The sequence below is a fragment of the Pseudorca crassidens genome, chromosome 6, assembly GCF_039906515.1.
Source record: "Pseudorca crassidens isolate mPseCra1 chromosome 6, mPseCra1.hap1, whole genome shotgun sequence".
Taxonomy (NCBI): domain Eukaryota; kingdom Metazoa; phylum Chordata; class Mammalia; order Artiodactyla; family Delphinidae; genus Pseudorca; species Pseudorca crassidens.
The window spans coordinates 1449410-1471277 of record NC_090301.1 but is presented as its reverse complement, the minus strand read 5'-3'; the positions used below and the strand labels follow the sequence as shown (position 1 = coordinate 1471277).

Below are 21868 nucleotides of genomic sequence, written 5' to 3'. Positions count from 1 at the left end.
ATGCATTAATTTCAGACAAAGCAGACTTCAGAACAAGAAAGGATCAGGAATCCTTTACACAGGGGCACTGTGTAAGAGTAAAGAGCTCAGTCGTCCAAGAAGAGACTTAACATCCTAAACACGCACGCAACTTACAGAGCACCAAGATAAACGAGGCAAAAACGAATAAAACTCAAAGGAGAAACAGACAAATCTGCCACTGCAGTTAAAGATTTCAACACTCTCCTTCAGGATCGGGCAGATCCAGCAAACAGAAAAGCAGTAAGGACATGGATGACCTGAACATCACCACCAACCAGCTCAGTCTCACTGACATTTGTAGAACACGCCATTTGACGACAGCAGAATACACACTCTTCTCACGCTCAGTCCGAACATTATTCAAGACAGAAAACACTGCTGACCACGAGAAACGTCTTAACAAGGGTAAAAGGGCAGAAATCATACAAAGTACGTTCTAGGACCACAGCGGAATTAGACTAGAGGGAAATTTATAGCATCGAGTGCATACATTAGAAAAGAAGAAAGATCCAATCATCTAAGCTTCTACCTTAGGAAACTAGAGAAAGAAGAGCAATTGAAGCCCAAAGGAAACAGGTTAAAAAAATAGCAATAAAAATTGGAGTAGATGTCAATGAAACTGAAAATAAGAAAACAACAGAGAAAATCAATAAAACAAAGAGCTGGTGCTTTAAAAAGATCAATAAACATGAAGAAAAAATTCACAAAGGACAAATAAATAGCCAATAAAAATACACCTGTTTGAAGTTCAGTGTTTATGAAATGCAAAAATAAAGCAAATGCTTTTCTTTGATATCAAAATCACAAGTTTTTGTTTGCTTCTTATTTTAACTATTCTGGCTTAATAAAGGCTTTCAGAAGACCAGTCCAAGTGTGCAAGCTGGTACACATCTTCTGGAGAACAATTTCAAAATGTGTTCATATAATCTGACCCAGTAACTCCACTTTTATACCTTAAGAAAGTAACCTGAAATGGAACAAAAATAAATACACTACGCTCATTACCGTTACTACGATTATGAAGAAATGGAAATAACCCAAAAGACTGATATTAAAGAAGCGGCAAATGGATTATGCCTGTATCTCAGAGGTCAACAACGTTTTCTGTAAAGGGCCAGATAGTAAATATTTCAGCCTGAGAGAGCTACGTACAGCTTCATATATGCACTTTTTCCTTCAGTCTTTTAAAAATGTAAGGACCATTCTTAGCAGCTGAGGCCTGGGTGGGCCCACAGACCATGGTTTGCCAACCCCTGACTGGCATCAGTCAATGGATTTATGCAGTGTGAGCAGCCATTAAAAAATCGAGTTTTAAACGTCTAACAAGATAGGGACATGCTCATATTAGAAGTTACAATACAAAGACATAATGCAAGGTAATTTTTATTTAGAAATATATGAACACACCAACACTTTACAAAAGACTGGAAGAGCCTGCATTAAACTCTGACGCTGGCTCCTGTGGTGGCAGAACTGTAGGTGGTCTGGCTCCGTCTTGGACTTCTGTTTCCTGACCTTCTTCTACGTGTGGGTGTGACTCTGACCTCTGACCCTCCCGATCCCAGTCTTTTTTCAGTGCCCCTCCCCAGGTTAAATTCTTCATCATCACACTCTCTCAGCTCTCCTGCTCGCTCACATCCACCGGCAAAGCCCGACCCTGTTCGCATGCAGAGCTCTGCCTCACCCCCCCGGTACCTCCATGACCATGCACCCCCGTCCGCGGCAGCCGCCCACAGCTCCTTCCCCGTCCGGTCCCCCCCACGGGCCTGGGCGGCGTTCTGGACCTTCTCCTCCCTCCTCAAACTACAACACGGCCCCTCCCGCCCTCAAGGCCTCTCAGGGCTGATGACCCCTCTCTCATTTCACTATGAAGACAGAAGGCAGCTGAAGAGAAGCTCCAGGCGCGCCTGGCACAGACCCACTTCCCTAAGCCCCGCCCTGTCCCCGCCTGCCCAGCGCCAGCGTGGGAAGCAGGAACTGCCCATCAGTGCACCAGCCCACGCCCTCCTCCAGGGCCTCTCCTGTCCTCTCGGCATCCTTACCCCCAGCCCAGCCACAGGACCTCTCTCATTGGTACAAAACATGCGATTTCTTCCACCTTAAAACACACAACAGGGCTTCCCTGGTGGCGCAGTGGCTGAGAGTCCGCCTGCAGGGGACACGGGTTCGTGCCCCGGTCCGGGAAGATCGCACATGCTGCAGGGCAGCTGGGCCTGTGAGCCATGGCCACTAAGCCTGCGTGTCTGGGGCCTGTGCTCCACGACGGGAGTGGCCACAGCAGTGAGATGCCCGCGTACCGCCAAAAAAAAAAACAACAAAAAACATACAACAAAAACAGTGAAAAATGAATAAAATTTTAAGTCTTAGTTTTAACAACTAAATCAACAGGTTCAAAAGGAAAACTTATTCACTTTCAAGCACAGGATGTGGAAAACTAACGGCAGGTCCATTTTCCATACACGCTCATATTAGGGTGCGTCCAAGTGGAAAGAAACAAGTGCGTTCGCTATTGAGAGAGACTGACCTAGCAAAGGGCTCTGCACGGCGGAAGGCCAGCAGACCAGCTCCGCGGCGCTCACCCGATGGGCTGACGGCAGAGCGGTCACCCAGGCAGAAGGCCACGCGAGGGTCACACAGACGTGTGTTCCCCAACACTGACTGAGCCCCGCCACCGCCTGAGCCCGGGTGCCAGCAGCGCAGGCCGATGCGAGCCTCCGCCAGGCCCCCGCCCCGGGGCACTACGGGGGTCGGCTCCCCGGATCCCTCCAGCACAGGGGCAGTCACCTACGCTCACAGGAAAGTGACGTTTCCTGGGTCGGAGCTGTCTTCTCTGCCTGGAACACTTCTGCAGAAGCACAGCTCGTACGCCTACAGAACTTGCCCATTGCTGCGAGCACAGCAGGCCTGCACCGCCGTCTCCCTGGGCTGGAGTACCAAGCCCCACGCACCAGGGATAGCGTGACCACGGTGAGCACCTGCCTCCTCGCTGGGAGGCTGGGACCCAAGGAGGTACTAAAGCAGAGGGCGCTGTGTGACCAGCACCCAGCACAAGTTCTGCGCACTGAGTGTCTAATGGGCTCTCTGGGCAAAATACTGCCCACGTGTCACTGCATCTCTCATGAACAAAGTAGCCCACTCAGCATGTCCCCTTCTGCCGTGGCCCCTCCACCTCCACGTTCACCATGGCCTCCCCGCCCCTCCTCTCCCGGCTCCAGCCCCAGCGGCTCCTGTCTCAGGACCTCTCCGCCCGCCGGCATCCCTGCCCCACGCTCACCCCAGACACTGCGGGGCCCAGTCCTCACACACTCGGCTCTCCTCAGAAGAGAGGCCTTCAAGCCTTCCCCAGAGCGCCCTCTGTCACTCACCCCAGCCACTGGCTGCCCCATTACGCAGGGTTACCTTTCTCCCCGGCCTTTAGCACCCGTATGGCTCTACTGTTTCAGTGACAGCAGGACTTTTATTTGACACTATATTCCCTAAATCTGGAACACTGCCTGGCACAGGGCGCAAGCAAAATACTTGGTGAGTTAATAATGGCTGCCTATCAATTCACCGCCAGGTCAGAGAGAGCAAGAGCCTGTGTGGAAGGGAACAGGAAGTACGCCTCATTATCTGGCAACCTGCAACACAGTTACCCCCAAATTCTGTAAGTTCCCACAGCGGGCAACGCGCCACACTGGAAGCCAGCCCGGCCCCACCCGGCACCGCCCAGCTCCGGCAGACTCACCGCATCCTCAGACTGTGGAAAGTGCGGTCGTCCTGGTCCAGCCACGGGCCTTTCTCGTACTTCAGATACTCAATATCCTCGATCACCTGGACGGAGGAATTTAATGAGACAACATTCAGTGCACGACAAGCCACGAATACCTGGCGGGAGAAGCGCACCGTGAAAGTCGAAATGAAAGGAAGGCGGGCAGACAGCCTTCTGTGAAGCGGGGGCCGAGCGACGACGCCCAGTGTGGGCACCTGGCCCAGCTGACACCAGGGTGCTGTGGAAACTCCCTGGCAGGCTGGGAGAAAAGGAGCAGGTGCAGGAAGCATCAAGACGAGGGAGGAAAATCAGCATTCCTCAGACTCCTCATTTCCTCCCATGTACCCTTCTTCCAGAAGGCAAGATTCAGCCACTCGAAACAACACGACAAGAAAATAAATACATGTCCTAGAGAGCGCCAATAATCCAAGCTCCTCAGCCCCAAAGCCGGCGGTCCGTACAGCCTGACCTCCCAGAGGGGCGGCCTTTCCAGACGCATTCTCCCCCAAAACACACCGAACCTGGGGACCTCTCTTTAGCTTTCAAGAATTGGAGCACAGGGCTTCCCTGGTGGCGCAGTGGTTGAGAGTCCGCCTGCCGATGCAGGGGACACAGGTTCGTGCGCCGGTTTGGGAAGATCCCACATGCTGCGGAGCGGCTAGGCCCGTGAGCCATGGCCGCTGAGCCTGCGCGTCCGGAGCCTGTGCTCCACAACGGGAGAGGCCACAACAGTGAGAGGCCCGCGTACCGCAAAAAAGAAAAAAAAAAAAAAAAAAAAGAATTGGAGCACATTCAGTTATGAACACAAATAATAACCCAGTCTCAGAGAAAATGTCTTACTCTTCTGCTCAGGCACATGCCACGGAAACAGTCTGTCAAAGGAACAAAAATTACCCAAAGACAAACAAAAATCAACATCACAGAAAAAGAAGGCTGGAAGGAAATGACATGCAACTTAACGGGTCCAAGTAGAAAGAGCCAAGCCGAAAAGAACTGCCAGGGCTGGGCCCAGAGCCGGACTTGACTGCAGGTCTCCCGTCCTGGAGGAGTGAGGCCTATTCCCTCCAACTCTCTCCTCCCCTCTCCCCAAGCCAGGAGGCAGCTGAGGGCTGTGCTATCATTAAAGCAGCCAACTGCTTTGCAAAGCTTTCTGTCTGCTGTCACCACCTACACCCCAACCCCAGATCATAAAACCTGTATTTTCTTCTAGATTTTTTACACCTTTTGTTGTGTGTTTTTAGTAATTTATGCTTAATATATAACACAAAATGCGGGCCTTTTTTCTTTAACGTAACAGATGGTCATTTGCCTCAATACCATTTAAGAAATAATCTATTTTCCTCTATTTTGTTTTTTATCAACCTTTAAGGTACTGACTTTTCCAAGCTAAAGTTACAAACACACATGAGCACACATATGCACCTGTTTCTGCACTCTGTTCTGTTCCATTAAGGTATTTATTAATCCTTGCATTAATACCACAGTGCCTTAATTAACGTAAGTTTGTAATATGTTTTCATACTTGGGCAGGAAAATGTTATTCTTTCTCAAAATTTTTGGTTATTACTAAGTTCTGAAAATTGCAGAGGGTGACTTGATTTCACAAATGCACCTGCGAATCTGGGGAAAGCTGGTATCTTTACACAGTTGGCTGCTGAACAACATGCTCCACGCGGTCAAAACCCCGAGTACAACTTGGAGGCGGCCCTCCCCGTGCGTGGACAGTGCCCTGCACATCCGCGGTGCCGTGTAGCGCCAGGATGTTCATTACTGGAAACTGAAGACCGTGCAGTGCTATAGGATTTACTACTGAAAAAATCCACGTGTGAGCAGACACGCACGGTTCAAACCCGTGTAGTTCAAGGGTCAACAGTCTTAGTAAGTCTTTCCCGTTAACTAACCCAACTTTCAGTTTTACCATCTGTTTAACAAAAATGTTGGTGCAGATAACCTAAGGTTCTTTGCAGCTTCACCATTCCATAATTTTAAGATTCTAGAAGCTGAATAGTTTAAAAGAAAATCAAAATCTCATGACCAGGGGAATGTGATGGGTTGGCTCGGTACTTGTTTTAGATTATAAAACACAGACGCCTCTAAGACCAGTAGGAGCTGAATTCATTACCTGATTTGTAAAAACCTTATACATGAATTAAATTTAAGAATAATTATAAGTTTTTCAGCCATTTTCTTACCTTTTCTGCATCTTCAGCTTCCCTTGCACTGTACTGTAAAACCTCACAGTTTTCACTGTTAGAGAAAACAAGACGACATTCATGTAAATTTCCCACGTGGACGTTACTGTACAAATGAATACCTGACATCAAGGCTCCCACTCTAAGTATCAACACTCCACATTCTCTGAACTGGCTCACGGGGCACGACCAGCTAAGGAGGGCAAGTCAGAAGCAGGGATGCTCGAGGCTGGACGGTGACAGCTGCAGGTCTGTTTCCTGACTTCCCCTCTGAATGGACCGTTCCCGCTGCATGGGCGTGAGGCCAGCGTCTACAGGGAGCAGGGACACGAGTCATCTCTGCTGCCACGCAAACCATCTCCAGCTGCAGCACTCGCTACAGGAAGGTACAGGGGAGCCCGGGGCCTGAGTGGGACGGACGCACAGAGAGCAGCTAAGTGGTGTTTGGAGGGTGGGTGTCGCGGAGCCAGAGGGGGGATGGGAGGGGCACGTTACTTGAGCTGCTGGAATTTCGGAGACAAATGAAACCCTCAAAATAACCTGTTTCAACCAAACTATGCAACAGGACAGCAGCAACTCGGTTCCCTTAGTCCAGGTCCTCAGTCTGTACACTGAAAAGTCACGCTGGGTCCCAAAAAGGGGGACAGTGGAGGGAGCTTCCTGCACGTCTACCCATTTCCTCACCACATCTACTGCTGTGCGGAGACCTGGCTGCCCAGCCAGGCGAAGACTGAAACCCGCCTCCTAGTCAGTGTGCCCTTGCCTCCGCCACCACCTCCAGACCAACCCGAGGGACGCTTCAGAGAGGCCCACTGGAGAGCCTGTCTCTGCAGGAGTGTTTGACTCCGCCCCCCCGCCCCGCTTCCAGGAGGGTACAGCAGAAGGGCAAGGCTGGACCACACTCCCATGAACACCGCTCCACATCTTCTCATTCAGGCGTCTTTACACCAGAGTGCCCCCTACTGACGGGAGCCACATCTACACCAGGGTCACTACTCCAAGAACACACGGCCCCCCACGCATATGCCCACATACAGCTCCTCCAATACAAACTACTGGAAGCAGGGCTCCACCCAACCTTCCTGCAAAGCGGCTCCAGGCGGGAAGCCCGGCCCCTGTGCAGTGTCGGGCAGCAGCGCACAGGACGGCCTGTGACACCATCATAAACAGAGTGGAGTTTCCTCCTTTCAGGTGAATACATGCATCATCTTAAACAGATTCTGTAGTCACAGTGCCGCGCTACATGTCGCGTGAAGAGCAAACAAACATCAACAAAAAACCCTCTTTTTTATTTCTTCTGGTTTGCTCACTGCTTATCAAAGTAGAAGCCAGCGTTCGGGCCTGAGGGGCCCGACTGGTGCTGAGTCTGCAAGGAGAGAGACGGAAACAGAAGGACAGCAGCGCAGCCTCCTGGAGGGGAAGCCCGACTCCGTGCCCCAACAGGTTCGGCTCCACAGGCAGAGCCAGACCTTGGCTGCACCTTCCCCTTTCAGGTGGCTGAGGCTGGGGACCAAGAGAGAAAGGAACCAACCCGGGAATCTGGGAAGTCCGCGCGGCAGAAACAGAGGTCCATTTCACAACGCACAGTAGGTCTAACACTCCTGAGCGACTCTGAACTAACTGAGCCCGTGGCACTTAAAAACATCCAGACCCAGCCCAACCTGCGAGGACGCCGGAGAAGCCTCTCCCTCCAAGTGCGACCTGACTCTAGGAGAGCGAGCGGCCCTGGCACGAGGGACCAGCAGAGGCCGCAAAGGCCCCGCTGTACACGGCCGGCGCACCGCACGTCCTCAGGGGCACCTCCCGACGAGGGCCCCGCACACCACAACACAGGAAGCTCACCCCGCCCGCAAGGTTCCTCAGAATGAGGTGCAGAGAAAGCTGCTGTTTCAAGCCCGGGAATCATCTGGAAGGCACAACACCTGCGCCGTTACGGTGACACCACCAAGCTCCCAGACTGACCCCGCGGGGTGACCCAGCGTGCGGCACCACCGTCCAGCAGAGACCAAGAGCCAGTAAAAACCCATCCTTAGGAACTACCAGTCCATCACCAGCGAGCCACGGCTTCCAAATCGTGCGGCGACCCACAAGGCCCGCACCCAACCACCGAGGCAGGGATGTGACAACAGAACTGAACGTCTGACCGTCTGCCCTGACCGGTGAGGATGTGAAGAACCATCCACTCCACGCTGGGATTCACCAGTCACCAGAGGGCAACGTGCTGGGCTGGGTTCACCAGCGGAGGAGGAGGCTGTCTGGTCTCCAGCACAACGGAAAGCGGCCCCTCGGGAGCGCTGAACCTTGGAGAGGCCACGAGCTGACTCCCAACGCGGCTCAAGGGCGGAGCGCCAAGTGGAGCAACGGATACTTAGAATCACTGCTAAACACTTCATGATCAGGAAGCCCTGAGGGTAAGTTCTGGAAAATAACTGCCAGGTACAGGAAAAATCCCACCCCATCTGCAAGTTCAATCTAGCCTTTACTTTCCTGATGTTACAGCTGAACGGCCTATTGGAGAACCTGCCGGGCAGCCTTGTCGGTGGTGATTTTGTAGCCAGAAGATCTCCAAGAGGAACCTTTGGAACTGAAATCCTAGGGTCAACCATCTCTGTTTATTCTCATAGCTCTATACATTCCCCTGGACAAGATTTACAAAACTGACTTTTTTCCTGCACTTCTGGCCTTGAAAATAGAGCAGTACGACCTACAGTCCGCCCTGTTGCTTCTACCGCCTATGAGAGAAAAGCTTATCACAAGCAAGCAGAGATACTATAAGCCTCAATGCTCACAGCTAAAAAAATTACATTCCAATTTAAAATCGAACTTTTCTTCCAAAACTGCTAGACATTACTTTGTTTTTATTCACAATTTTACAGTTACTTTGAAATTTTAAACAAGAGCATAATACTTTAAGGTATCAAGAGAGGCTTACGTTTTCTAAAAGTCTGAGAAATACTACTAGAGACCTTCAGTAACAGCATTATTCAAACATCCTAATTTTACTTGGACTTGAGTGACAGTAGGAGATGACCCCTTACACATGACACACACGCAGACCACAGAATGACCATCTAGAGAGAATGGATGAAACCACGAATCCCTCGGTGCTTTCAATAAAGAAAGAGGGAGGGAGAGAAGAAACCAAATGGAGAAAGGTCTGGTGGTGTTTTCATTTAACCCAGACCCCACTTAAGAACATCTTTCAAAGGTATGTACAGACGTTGCTGACCTTTCACAAAATCTGTGTGGACTCACTGAGCACCTTCGGGCAAGGCTTCCAGGTAATAAACATGACCATTCAGTTGCCACCTAGAGTGAACACATGAGTTCTCTAACCCTAAAACCTGTCACAGAATACAGCTTCAGCTCACTTCTAGCATCAAAATATTCTTAAAACACAACAAAAAAATGTCTTGGCAAAATAAGCAAATCAAAAAACAAAAGTCAACCCCAAACCTACTAACTCAAACTGATATATCTGCTGTCACTGTTGCTTATGAACGTCACATTAAAACTCCCCAGACGACATCCACTGAAATCAACAAGAGCGCGCCCCTGGGCTGGTGGGGCCTAAGGAACTGCACGTATGGAGTTCTGGCGGATAAATCCTTGCGACTTCCCTGGTGGCCCAGTGGTTAAGACCTCCTCTACCAATGCAGGGGGTGCAGGTCTGACTCCTGGTCAGGGAGCTAAGGTCCCACATGCCTTGAGGCCATAAAACAGAAGCAATACTGTAACAAATTTAATAAAGACTTTAAAAACGGTGCACATCAAAAACATCTAGAAAAATAAAATTAAATAAAATTAAATAAATACATCAATCCACTGTGCCCTGGGCTCACCTCATCTCGGGAAGGAAGGTCCTCTTATAGGCATTCTCGATGCCCTGAAGGTAGGCGGAGGTGATCTTCATCTCATGTGGCTAAAAAGAAGCAGAGAAGTGTGATACGTCTGGACTTTCCTTTTTCCCGTGCTTATGGAAAATGTGAGACAATCAACGAACAGCTTTCCTAGAAAGAGTCACGCTGGGTGCTCTAGGAACTGTGGGGTGATGGGAGGGGCTTCGGTACCAGTTAGAACAGTTCTCATTGCACCGCAGAGAGCACGGAAGCCTGCCCAGGTGAACGTATGGCATGACCTTTCTTCCACAGACTCTAAGAGGTGGACTTAGAACAGGATCAGGAAGAACCCCCTTTATAGTTACAGCCCCGCCTCCCGTTCTGGGCCGTGCCCGAGTGCAGGTGATGCAAGACAACACGCCACACGAGGGGACTGGGAGGGGCACTGGCCCACTTCCCCCCCGAGCCGCAGAACCCGCCCCCGTGGCCCACCCCGCTTTTCTACCACTCACCCCCACCTCTCCCGCTTTTTCCATCTCCACTTCCCTTTCATACAACGTTTGCCAATTTCAGAAACATAAAGCTCCAATTATGAGTGGCAAGTTTCCATACTGAAAACCTCTCACGGTTTAGCAACGCTAAAGGCTAAGTTATCTGTCACCCTGTTTGATTTTCTTCATGGCATTTGCCTTTATCTCCCGTACTTCTTACTTATTTCCTTGTTTACTATTAGTCTCCCCGCTAGAATATAAGAACACACATCTATTAATGACATAATGTTTCTTTGATAAAATGTCTCCTTTACTTAGACACAGTGGTAATTTTAGCCGGTGACAGTATTCATGGAATACTGGAAAAATAAAAATGTTCATAGCTCTAAGTTGTTCCTCAAGATGGTTTCTAAAATATTGCTATCCAGATATCAAAAGTTATCTAGAGAATTCTAAATATATATCTTCGTATTTCTCAATAAACGTCACTCTAATAAGCAAAAGTGTTCAAAATTATTCCACTGAATGATAATTAAATACTTCTGACTTGCAGTTCCCTCCTTCCGCCACCTGATGGAATATTCTCCAAAGTCTACCTTACACATCACACTTAGGAGGAAACTCTCACACAGGTGCAGACTGGTAACCAACAGGGAGCCACGGGTGTCACGTGTGTTCACCACCAAATGAGCGAGGAGGGGGACCCACAGCCTCTTTCAGTTGCAGCAAAGACACCCAGAGCGTCTCTGCCACCCTGGCGAGGACCTGCCATCAGAGGCACTCACGGAGCACCCACGAGACTCCCAGCGCTAAGGACGGGCCCTGGGATGACAGATATACAGGCAAGCCTACCTTTTCATCACAATGTCAAAAAGAGCATTTCCTCCCAGGAAAAAATACTCCAGGTAGGAGGGATCTTTCCAAATAAGAACTAGTCAAAAGGGCAAAGACGGGCCTTGTTGACCTGCATCCTGCATCACACCTGCAGAGCCAACTTCAAATCGCAGGGTTTCTAGGCACCTGCCTGTCTCGACGCTCCTAAGAGTTAATGAACGCGTGTGGAGATCACTGCTCTACTGTTTTAGGGTCACTGAGTAGGAAAAAGAGGAAGACAGGCCCAACATATGGGAGTGGTAAACTGAAAGGGTATTAGAAGTTATTTTCAACTTGTAGGAAACAACAGGGCATGAAAAGCCCATTAGAAAAACAGAAAGGGAAGTCCTGTCAGGAGATGCACCCATCCTCAGAGTGGCTCAGGCGACCCAGGGTCAGGGGACAGTGGCAGGATGGTACCAGGGACGGAGAGCACTGGAGGAGAGCAGTGAGCGGCCGGGGCCTCCTTCAGTCGCCCATCGCGCAAGTGCCCGCTCCCCCGGGGGGACCCATGTGCGTGCCCCCGTCCCTGTGGGGGCCATCAGGAATTCACAGTATCCCACTATAAGTATCGGTGTGAAGCGCTGATCTATGTCAAACGTAACGAGGACACATAAAGAGACAGTGGTCTTGGACTTAAAGGCTGAGTTACGTTTCCCTTCTTCTGGATCCGGCTCTGAATCTCGGGAACGGGCACGTCGACGTAGATGACCACGTGAGGGGGCAGGTACTCGCAAATGGTGACCTTCTTCACCTCGTTGTAGTGGTCCACACCTGGCACAAGAGAGGCACCATCTGTCAGCCGATGGTCCACGGACAGCCCTCAGATGCACACTTCTCTTCAAATAAAAGGCCAAAGGTACACGCGGGTTCCCAGAGCCACGTGTCGACCTGCGAACCATGTAACAGTCACGGCCGTTACCGCCAGCTGCACACACGTGAGGCTGGCACACGGCGACCGCAGCACTCACAGCCACCCTGCAGGGCAGGGCTTCTCATCTCTACAGACCAAAAGAGTCAGGCCAGAGAAATCAGGCAACTTATACCAACACCGGGATTTTAGGCCCGGCCTAAGAGCTTTCTAAAGGCCAGACCTGAAGTGTGCCCAGCCACACGGAGGGTGCAGCACCTTCCCAGCCTGCTGCCCCTCCGGGTCCTCCTCGCTGCTGGCCCCATCGGCCCAGCTGGGTCCACTCTTCCTCTCCCACAGAGCTGAGCAGCCGGGCTGGCCAAGAGCGCGCCCGTGTCCAGGTCCGCCCAGCCCAGCAGGCTGCTCCGCTGCCCGCCACGGGCCTCCCTCCCGCGGGGCCCCCTCCAACCCCGACTTGCGCCCAAGGCTCTCCTTTTCCTTGACCTGCCTTCCCCGAACCATCCTTCAGATAAACAAATTCAAATCTAACCACATGCCTCCCGCACCTAAAACCCCTCAGGGGCTCCTCAGTACTTTCAGGAGGAACCTAAGCGTCCCGGCCAAGGTGCCCGTCCTGCTAGCGCGGCCCTGCCCGCCCCTCCGCCAGCACCCGGCCCCCTCCAAGCCGCACCAGCGCCTGCTGCCCTCAAAGCCCCTGTAGCGGCACCACCAACGGCTCAGCCAGCCTCACTCCTCAGGGACGCTGCCCACAACACCCCGTCTCCCGAGGGTCAGACACTCTCGACACGCTTCCTCTGCACCCGGGGACCAGGCTGCGCAGCCAGCAAGTGCGCTCGCTGCAACTACGCACCTAGGCTGCCCTCCCACCCCTCCCCCCAGGATGGCGCGGGCCTTGTCTCACCTAAGGCGGAGCCCGGCACACAGCGCGCACCCCAGAGAGGCTGGCTGGCTGGCCTCGAGGCTGTCGGAGTGTCTGTGTGACTCAGTGCCGGGCTCAGCAGCACGGGCTCTGGCTGCCCTCCGCACAGGCACCAGGACTGCGCAGACAGCAGGACGGGCCCGCAGACCAAGGGCGGCCCCCTCACCGCTCAGCCTTGGCTGGCTTCGGTCTCCCCATTCAGGAACCCACCGCTCGTACTCTGCGCTCCAGATCTAGCCACCTGCTGGATCCAGGCGACCAAGCTCACGGTGAAAATGCCCACAGGCTGAACGAGAACACGGCCTTTCCACAGCCCTGTCCAGCACACGCCTAGCTCCAGACACCCCGGCCCCAACCGGACGGGTTCCCTCACTCCTCACGGCCAGGCTACTTTAGCCAGGAGCCTTTATTCTTGTCACTGGCCGCTTGCCAGACTTTCAACAATCCCCCACCCCAGTGCTAGTGTCCCTAAAAGCACTAGACCCGCACGTGCAGGAGAGAAGGAAAGGACAAGAATGCTGCAGTCACGGGGGCCAGCAAAGAGGAGGGAGGGAGGCACGGGAACAGGACCGCTCAGTGAAGCTAGCCACGGGCCACAGAGCCACGCGGCTGTGCCACAAGGTGGCTGGAGAGCCAGGGAAGTTTCCTGGGAGGCTGTGTGGAGACTCGGCGTAAGCTGTGCGTTCAGGATCCAGTACACCACTGTGCTTTCACAGGGAGAGACGAATTTAGGAGGGAGAGAGGGTGGAAGGAATTGGTTTTTCCTGTGGAATGGCATTATTCATCTATTTAATGGATGTTCACAAAACGCATACTAACTGCAGGGTGAGTGTAGCAGGGCCTTTACCAAGTTACCCCATGCGCCCAGGAAGGCCAGCCTGCCGGCGGGACTCACACTGCTTCCGGATGAAGCCCTGTCGGTACATCGCCTCCACAAAGACAAAGTCACTGTAGACGGAGCGCTCCAGCACCACACCCTGCCCTGTGTAAAAACATGGAGACAAACATCAAAACTCAGGTAGTAATTAAAGCAACGAAAACTAGCCCTTTCATTTTAGAAAGGGAAAAAATTATTTACAATTCCATTTCCAAACCAAATATTTTCAAAAGAACATACTTGCCCTTCTAAGTGGGAAATCATTTTCAAAACTACAATACTTTTTTGGTTTTGGCGATACAATGTTCTGTTTCATTCTTTCAGCCCTGATGAAAGCATCCAGCTACTAGAGAAAGGGATTTCGTTTTGGAACCATAGGTCCTGCCCCGTGCCCCCCCCACCCCGTCCCTGTCCACTGCAACCCTGCCCCCACCCCAGATGCTCAGTAAGACCCCCCGGGCGTCCGCCCCACGCCCACCACCATGGATCTCAGAGAATCCATGATCTTATTGGAAAGCCAGAGCTTGCCTCATCAAATACCCTTTCAAAAAAGCTCTAATGAGCAGCAATCTAAAGCGACTACATTTCAGAAAAGGGTTCAAGTGCAGGACACGCCCGACAGCTACCCAACCACAGATACTGCACCTGTGCTCAGCAGGTGCTCCAAGGCGTCCGCATACTGCAGGAGGCGACTGGCGTACAACCAGGACTGCAGGCGGTAGCTGTTGCCGTCATTACTTTTCGGGTCATCGTAAAACTTCTCCAAACTGCAGTTGCTGCTGAGCTGTATGTCCAGGGGTTTCCCATCCCCAGTGGTGCTGGCTGCATAATGGATCGCTGCCTCGGGAAAGTGCTTCAGGCCTGAGGAGAGAAACAACCGGACAAAACATGCTATGGGCACGGCGCATCCCACCAGCAAGCGGCGGAGATGCATCTGAACACCATTGCTGAGGCCGGTCGGCGAAGACCTGGGGAAAGTTACCCTGACACCTGTGTTCTTGGTGCGTGAAAGGGAGCACACGAGACACGGAAGACGACATGTCTGAAGCACATGTGCAAGGGCAGCATGAAGGTCCAGGGCTGCATGGCAGCATTTCCCACTGCACCGTCGTATGAACTCCTCCTGAGGAGAGCCTGAGCGTGGGTGCCCGCTGCATGCAACTGGGCTTCGGCTTGTCAAACACTAGAGAAAGGCACGGGGACGACACCGGCTCCAGAGTCGGGAAACGGGCTGGACGCCTGGCCCTACACAAAGCAGCCTGTGACCCAGCTTCTTACTGGGGTTGCCCGTCCGTCCGTAAGTGAGAAGAGATTGTCAGCCCTGTTCCACGGGCTGTTACGCAGTTCAAATGAGACTGCTCCTGTGAAAGTGCTCTGCTTACATGGTCAAGATAAAATCCCAATTCAAACTGACAACCAGCACGGACTTCTAAAATTTTCCAAATCTGAAAGACTAAAAACAGCTTTTTCAGTAAATATTTCAAAAGCGTAAAATACCTACCTGAGGCGCAGCTCTACCTGCTCGATATTAAAGCAAAACCCAACTCAGATAAGTAACCGTGTATCTGAGAAAGTCGCGTCACTCTGCAGGACACAAGTTCATACCTAGCTTCTCTGCTATTTCTTTTGCAAGCCTGCCTTTCCCCGAACATATGTTGCCGTCCACAGTTATCACTTTGCTCTTTCCCGTCAGCTTTTTGGTCGTTCTTTCACCAAGCAGGTACGCCAGCGGGCCGTACTGCAGCTTGCACTGGACACTTGTGTGAATTCCTCCCTGAAAAACACACAGCAGACAACAGCACGTGAGCACTCTGGTCACCGCGGGCACCAGCAGCTATTAGGTAAATATAAATGCCAAGAAGACCCCTGGTGACAAAACACCGACCTCTGTATAACCTATTTGTTGAATTACTGCCTCTCAGCCCCACCCCCAACGTAAGTTCATAAAGACAGCGATTGCCTGCTTTGATCACTGCTAAATCCTCAGGGCCTGGAACAGGACACGCTTACCACGTTCAATAAAAATTGGATGGATGGATGGACGGACGGATGACAGAAAGGCAGGAAGGAGGGGGAGGGGGGACAGGGCGGAAGGGGATAAGGAACATTTCTCTAGTGCAGGCTCCCGTCCTGAGCTCTGGAACGGGTTATCTCATGCCTTTAAACAGCTCCTGATGTCCTAGACGTCCTGAAAGTACCTGAAAGCTAACAGACCTAAAACTGAAATTCAGCATCCGCACCCCAAGCCCCAATCTGCTCCCCTCACAAGCTCCCTATCCACCATCCACCAAGCAGAACAGAGCAAAGCCACGAGTCACCTTTGATACCCTCCTCCTTCCTCCAACTCCATAATCACTCACAAAACCCTACTGATCCTAATCTGAAGTCTCTCGGGCCAGCGGCCCCTCCCCGCCCCCAGTGCACCGATTCTGCGACATCCTCACGTCTCTCGTCTGCAACGCAAATGCCTGCTCTGTCTCCTGTCTCCAGTGTCCCAATCTACTCTCCACACTGAAACTCAAACAACCCCTATCCCTGAAAAACAAAAAAACCCACGGATCAGCAAGGGGAGGAGCTGGAATGACCCATGCAGTACCGCATTGGAGCTACAGACACAGCATGAACTCGTTTAGTGGACACAGAGAAGTACTTATAGATGTGGGCATGTACACAGGTTAGTACAGTACACTCCCTTGCTCTGTCTGCTGAGAGGACCTAGAAGCAACAAAGCTCCAAGATCAGTCACACGGAGTACCTAGGTCTTGGTTTCTAACGCCATTCTCCAGTAAAAGGAACAAGCGCTCCTCAGAGAAATGGCTCATTCTACGACTGCCAGCTTGCCAGGCCAGGTAGTAAGGAAGTGCTCAACACACACCGTGAGGGGCAGGTTACAGGGATACAGGAGCCCCCCGAAAGAGCTCCCAATGGCCACAGCTGGAACGGTCTGAGCAACAAAGGAGAGCTGTACTGAACTTCACCCCCAAATTTAAAATAAATATACACAAGTCCATACTGGTATAAAAAATAAATGCGGAGAAGAGACAAACCTCCCATAAAGAAGAATTCCAAACAATTTATGTGGCTGCTCTGCCTTCGAGGAAGGGAGCCTAACCCCCCACTCCCTGTGTGCACGCAGTGACTCCCCTCCAAAGAGGACACGATGGAAAGGGGGAAGCAAGGGTAGCTTCACAGCAGAGACACTACCGCCACCTCAGCCAGGTGACGAAGGTCCTCAGTGACAAGTCATGCTCACAGTGTACCTTTCATATTATGTGACGAGAACAGCACTTTGCCTCTGTGCTCTTCCTCCTAAGAACACACAGCCCCAGTCAAGTCACGAGACATATCAGACGGGTCCCACTGAGGGACAAACTACCCACACAGTACTGCTCAGAACTGCCAAGGTCAACAGAAACAAGGAGAATCTGAGAAGCCACCGCAACCAAGAGAAGCAAACAGGAGGAATGGTACATATCAAAACGCTCACAGAGTAACACCTGCAACAACAACAACAACTGGAACCAACCAAAGGTCCATCGACAGGAGACCAGGAGAGTAAACGGCAGGATGTTCTCTACATATTCCAAAACTCTCAAATCCCAACAACTGCGAATACCCAATTTACTCAGTTGCAACCGTGTGTCATTCACTCATTCATTTATTCATTCAGCAACTGTTCATTAGATTCCCATACTATGTAGTCTTTTTTCTAGACGATGGGGATAGAGCAGTGAGCCAAAAAATTCCACAGGATAACAAAAGAAGTAATTATACGGCATATTAAGTAAGTGCTGTGAAGGGGAGGACGGTTTACGGATGGGATGTACGTTAAAACGGGTGGTCACGGAACCCTCGCAGAAAGAGTGACATTTGAACCGAGACTGGACGGCAGTGAGGGAACTGGCCACGTGGCTACCTGGAAGAGGGTCTCCCTCTCGGGCAGGGGGAACAGTAAGCGCCCACGCCCTGAGGCAATGTCAGCAAGGCCAGTGTAGCTGGTGCCAAGTGGACTGGGTGCGGGAAGAGTAGCAGATGAGATAAGTGACGGGGTGTTAATCATATTGGTACCTTGCACCCAAGAAATTAATCACTCTCTCCTCCAGGTTACCTCTGAGCCATGTGCAAACTGTCTCCCATCTGTGTCCCCAACTTGAATATACCTCGGATGTGGCACACAGCAGGTGCACAGTGATATGTGAATAAAGCAATCAACTCTTCCCCGACTTCAAATCTTTAGAAAGTGCTTTTTTACGGTTATGACAGTTTTTCTATTATTTCCCATCCTCAGTCCCATTCTTCTGCTCTCTGGAATCACAGGGAATAAGTGATCTTTCACGACACATTTCCAATTCCCTCAATTATTCCAAGTATCAAGCTGTATACCCTTTTCATCTTATTCATTTTTCTCTGGACCTACTGAAGGCCATCTACATCCCCTGTAGGGAGCAGCGTCCAGAGGTGAACACAGTTTTACAGGTGGGTCCATCTAGTGTGTGCCCGGCAGCCCCCTCTACTCTGGGGCCCTCACTGTCACTAATGCAGGGAAGTACGCTGGGTGTTACAGACAATCACCTTTCCCTCTTTCATTCTTTCTCTCTTTCTTCTATTTTGCAGCCCGAGTTATCTCCTGCAAACATTTATATGACTTTTTAATAAGGTTACTGTACTGTTCTGTTCAAAATCCTTTGCTCATCAAAATCCTGAGCACAGAGGTCAAGTCCCTTTACAGTTCGACACCAACGTTGCTCCAGCCACTAGTATCCAAAGGAGCTATGTACAGTCTCTGTCATAAAATAGTTTTCCTAAGGTTTCCAGCCACAGTTCATTTGCTTGTCTTGTTGAATCCGCGTACGACGTCATTCCACTGTCTCAACGTCACATCGCCCCTTACCTGGCCCTTGACAGCGCTGCCACATGAATTAATGAATGCATGAGCGCCCCCAGGCTCTCGGGGCTCGCCCACACCAGCTCATTCGTCTATCGCACAATCGCACTGGGTAATAATATCTGCAACCTGGCCTCCCCGAGGAGGGCGGCCAGGCCGCCTATTCCCCTCCGGGCCCCACGTTCTGCTCGGAGCTGAGAGAAAACGACCTGGAGAAGCTCGCGGCGGCCCTTCCGAGGCCTACCCTCGCGACTCAGGACCAAACTCTCCAGGGGACAGTAGGATCCCCCCCGAGAATGACGCTGGGAGGCCCGGGGAGGTGAGGAAGGGGCGGCGCCAGGAGGACAAGCCAGGTCCCACCCGCGGCCTCCGCCCGCCGCCGCCTCACCACGCGCTGGACGACCGCCGCGAGGCCCCGAGAGGTCGCGGACACGGGGACCAGTCTCAGCAGCCTCAAGGCCATGGCTCCGCTGTCAGCACCGGCTCAAGGACCCGAGGGGACGCAGTCGCGACAGGGCCCCTCCCGCGACCGGCGCGCCACAGTGACGTCACTGCCGGGATGCCCGCGCCGCGCCTGTCGGGAACTTCCGGACGGCGGACGCAGGCGCGCAGAGCGCAGCTGGGGCTGATTAACCTCGGGTCTCCCTTGGCGTCCGCGTCCTCTGGACCTTGTAGTGCCCGCCCGCCGCCAGGGCTCAAAGGGGAGGGTCTCCCGCCGCCCGGGCTCCAAGGGGAGGCCTGCCCACTGCCCGGTTTTGAGGACGCGCAGTGCGGGGAGCCGAGGCCGCCCCAGACCTCGTAGTTACTGCTGCAGCACATCCCGCGTCCAGGACGCTCCCCACCCTCCCAAACTCCCTAGACCGGCAGGTGCGGACTTCAAAACCACCTCCTTGAAAGTGTCTCCATAGCTCACAAACCACCCGAGGCTAGGAAGGCGGCCTGGGGCTAGGGGCGGGGGGTGAAAGGAGGGCCGGCGTGAGAGCGACCCAGCACGAGCGCGGGCGTCCGAGAGGCTCTGAAGGAGGACCGTAGACTGACCTTCCCGACCCACGGCGCTTGTCCAGCAGGGCCGGCCTGGCTGAGGTCCGCGCATCCTCCGCCTCCCCAGGGCCCATCTCCCCGCCTGGCTCATGACTCCAGGTCTAAGAGGTCTCATACCCCTTGGCGGGCCTGGTGTTGTCAACACCTTGAGTAACATGCAAACAAAAGCTGTCCTCATTCCCCTGTTAAAACCTCAATGATCCAATGACCGGGGGCCTCAGTTCCTTTCAGGTTAGAAGGTGACTTTAATGTGAGATTTCTTACCTACCAGGCTGCCGTTTGAAAAGGCTTTAAGATCCTCACTCTCCTCCGCGGGCTTATTGTTTTTAACACCCTAACTTTTCTTTTGTTTAAATTTCATTTGGTTTTCAACTTTTCAGAATGATCATGGAGTTGTAAAAACGAAGGTCCTTTCAATGGCTGTTTCTCTAACAAGAGAATCCCTGCTTGTCCAGAATACAGATTCCTAGTCCCCAGTGCCAGAGGGTCTGATTTAGAAGATCTGGGATGGGCCCTAAAATGTGTTTAACAAGCTTCCAGCTAATTCTGATGTCAATGAGCCACATCGAGAGAATAGTGTTCTGCACCCTGCATTGTCCGGAAGCATGGGCCACTTCCAGATCCTACACCACTGTGCCCCCAGCCCCAAGCAAAGCTCCTAACACATCACAGGTGCACCTCAAATACAGCTGGATGAGCAGGCGTGACCAGGTAGCCCTAAGTCATCCAGCCCTGTGGAATCACCGCTTATCACCCAAGGCTTGGCTCTACATTCTGATGTGTCTGAGAAGCTCCGTGTCCTTGCCAGCGCGTCTGAGAAGTCCGGGGGGGTTAGGGTGGGGACACCTCCCTGTCAGACTCTCTGGCCTTGTGTCACTGTCCACACCATTTGCATCTTCCCTCCAGCACTCCGGTTGTCTTTCCTGCTTCACCCCAAGCAAACACACATCCTTCATCTCACTTCCCAAGACAAAGTTCTGTGTTTAACAACTTTTACTGATGCCCTAGCGAAAAAGGGAGAGCGATCCCAGTAGGAAACAAAATAACCTTAAATTAAATACCGGACATCACTGTCCTGGGACTAGGGAAAGAATTCTTCGGCTTGACACCAAGTGCATAATACAAAAAAGGAAAAATTGGTAAATTGGACCTCATCAAAATTTTTTAGAAGTTTTGCTCTGTGAGAAACCCTTAGAGGATGAAAAAGCAACTGTGGGGATGGGGGTGGAGGTGGACACCTGCAAACCACAGGTGTGACCAGGCACTCGCATCTAGAACACATAAAGAAATCTCAGAACTGAACAGTAAGAAGTAATCCAATTAAAAAGTGGGCAAAAGACATGAACAGACATTTCATTGAAGAGGTTATACACATAGCCAATAAGCACATGAAAAGATGTTCAACGTGATCAGCCATTAGAAAAATGTAAATTAAATCCACAATGAGATACCACTTCACACTTATCAGAAAGGCCAAATGAAAAACATAGTGATAACACCAACTGGTGGAGAAGATGAAGAGAAGCTAGTTCACGCATACACTGCTAGTAAGAATGTGAGAAAGTACAGCCGCTCTGCTAAAGAGCAGTTTCCAAATTGGAAAAGGTGTAAAACTAAAAATGAACTGTAATACAGCCTAGCAATTACAGTCTTAAACATTAACCCCAGAGAAATGAAAATTTAGGTTCACAGAGAAACTCGAATGAATGTTCATAGCAGCTTCATTCCTAGCAGCTAAAAACTGAGAACCACCCACCTGTTCTTCAAAGGTGAACAGCTAAACAAAGTGTGGTACATCCATACCATGGAACACTGCTCGGCTAGAAAAACCAATGGACTGTTGATACAGGCAACAGCCTGGACCCCTGGAGAGAATTATGTTGAGTGAAGAGAGTCCATCTCAGAAGATTACATACAATGTAATTCTGCTTAAGTAACATCCCTGAAATAACAAAATTATATAGAGATGGAGAACAGATTAGTGGTCACCAGATGCTAGGGAATGGGGGGTTGTGATGGAAACGTTCCATATCTTGATGGTGGTGGTCCACGAAGCTACACAGCTAACAAAATAGCATAGAGCTACAAGCGTATCTGCGTGCATGTGC

General features: G+C 51.5%; 1 protein-coding gene across 2 annotated transcripts in view; it reads right to left on the bottom strand.

Moving 5' to 3' along the window:
* The window catches only part of NDUFA10 (NADH:ubiquinone oxidoreductase subunit A10), a 49081-nt gene extending 29815 nt beyond the window's left edge, over positions 1 to 19266 (bottom strand). For both annotated transcript variants that reach the window (XM_067740019.1, XM_067740020.1), the window contains exons 1-8: positions 19108 to 19266; positions 15440 to 15608; positions 14480 to 14695; positions 13853 to 13939; positions 11820 to 11941; positions 9807 to 9886; positions 5965 to 6019; positions 3749 to 3834 (exon numbers count right to left, since the gene is read on the bottom strand). In XM_067740019.1, coding sequence (XP_067596120.1) covers positions 3749 to 3834; positions 5965 to 6019; positions 9807 to 9886; positions 11820 to 11941; positions 13853 to 13939; positions 14480 to 14695; positions 15440 to 15608; positions 19108 to 19182 — 890 coding nt within the window. In that variant the 5' untranslated portion in view covers positions 19183 to 19266. The remainder of the gene's footprint in view (positions 1 to 3748; positions 3835 to 5964; positions 6020 to 9806; positions 9887 to 11819; positions 11942 to 13852; positions 13940 to 14479; positions 14696 to 15439; positions 15609 to 19107) is intronic.
* Between the last annotated feature and the right edge of the window lie 2602 nt (positions 19267 to 21868).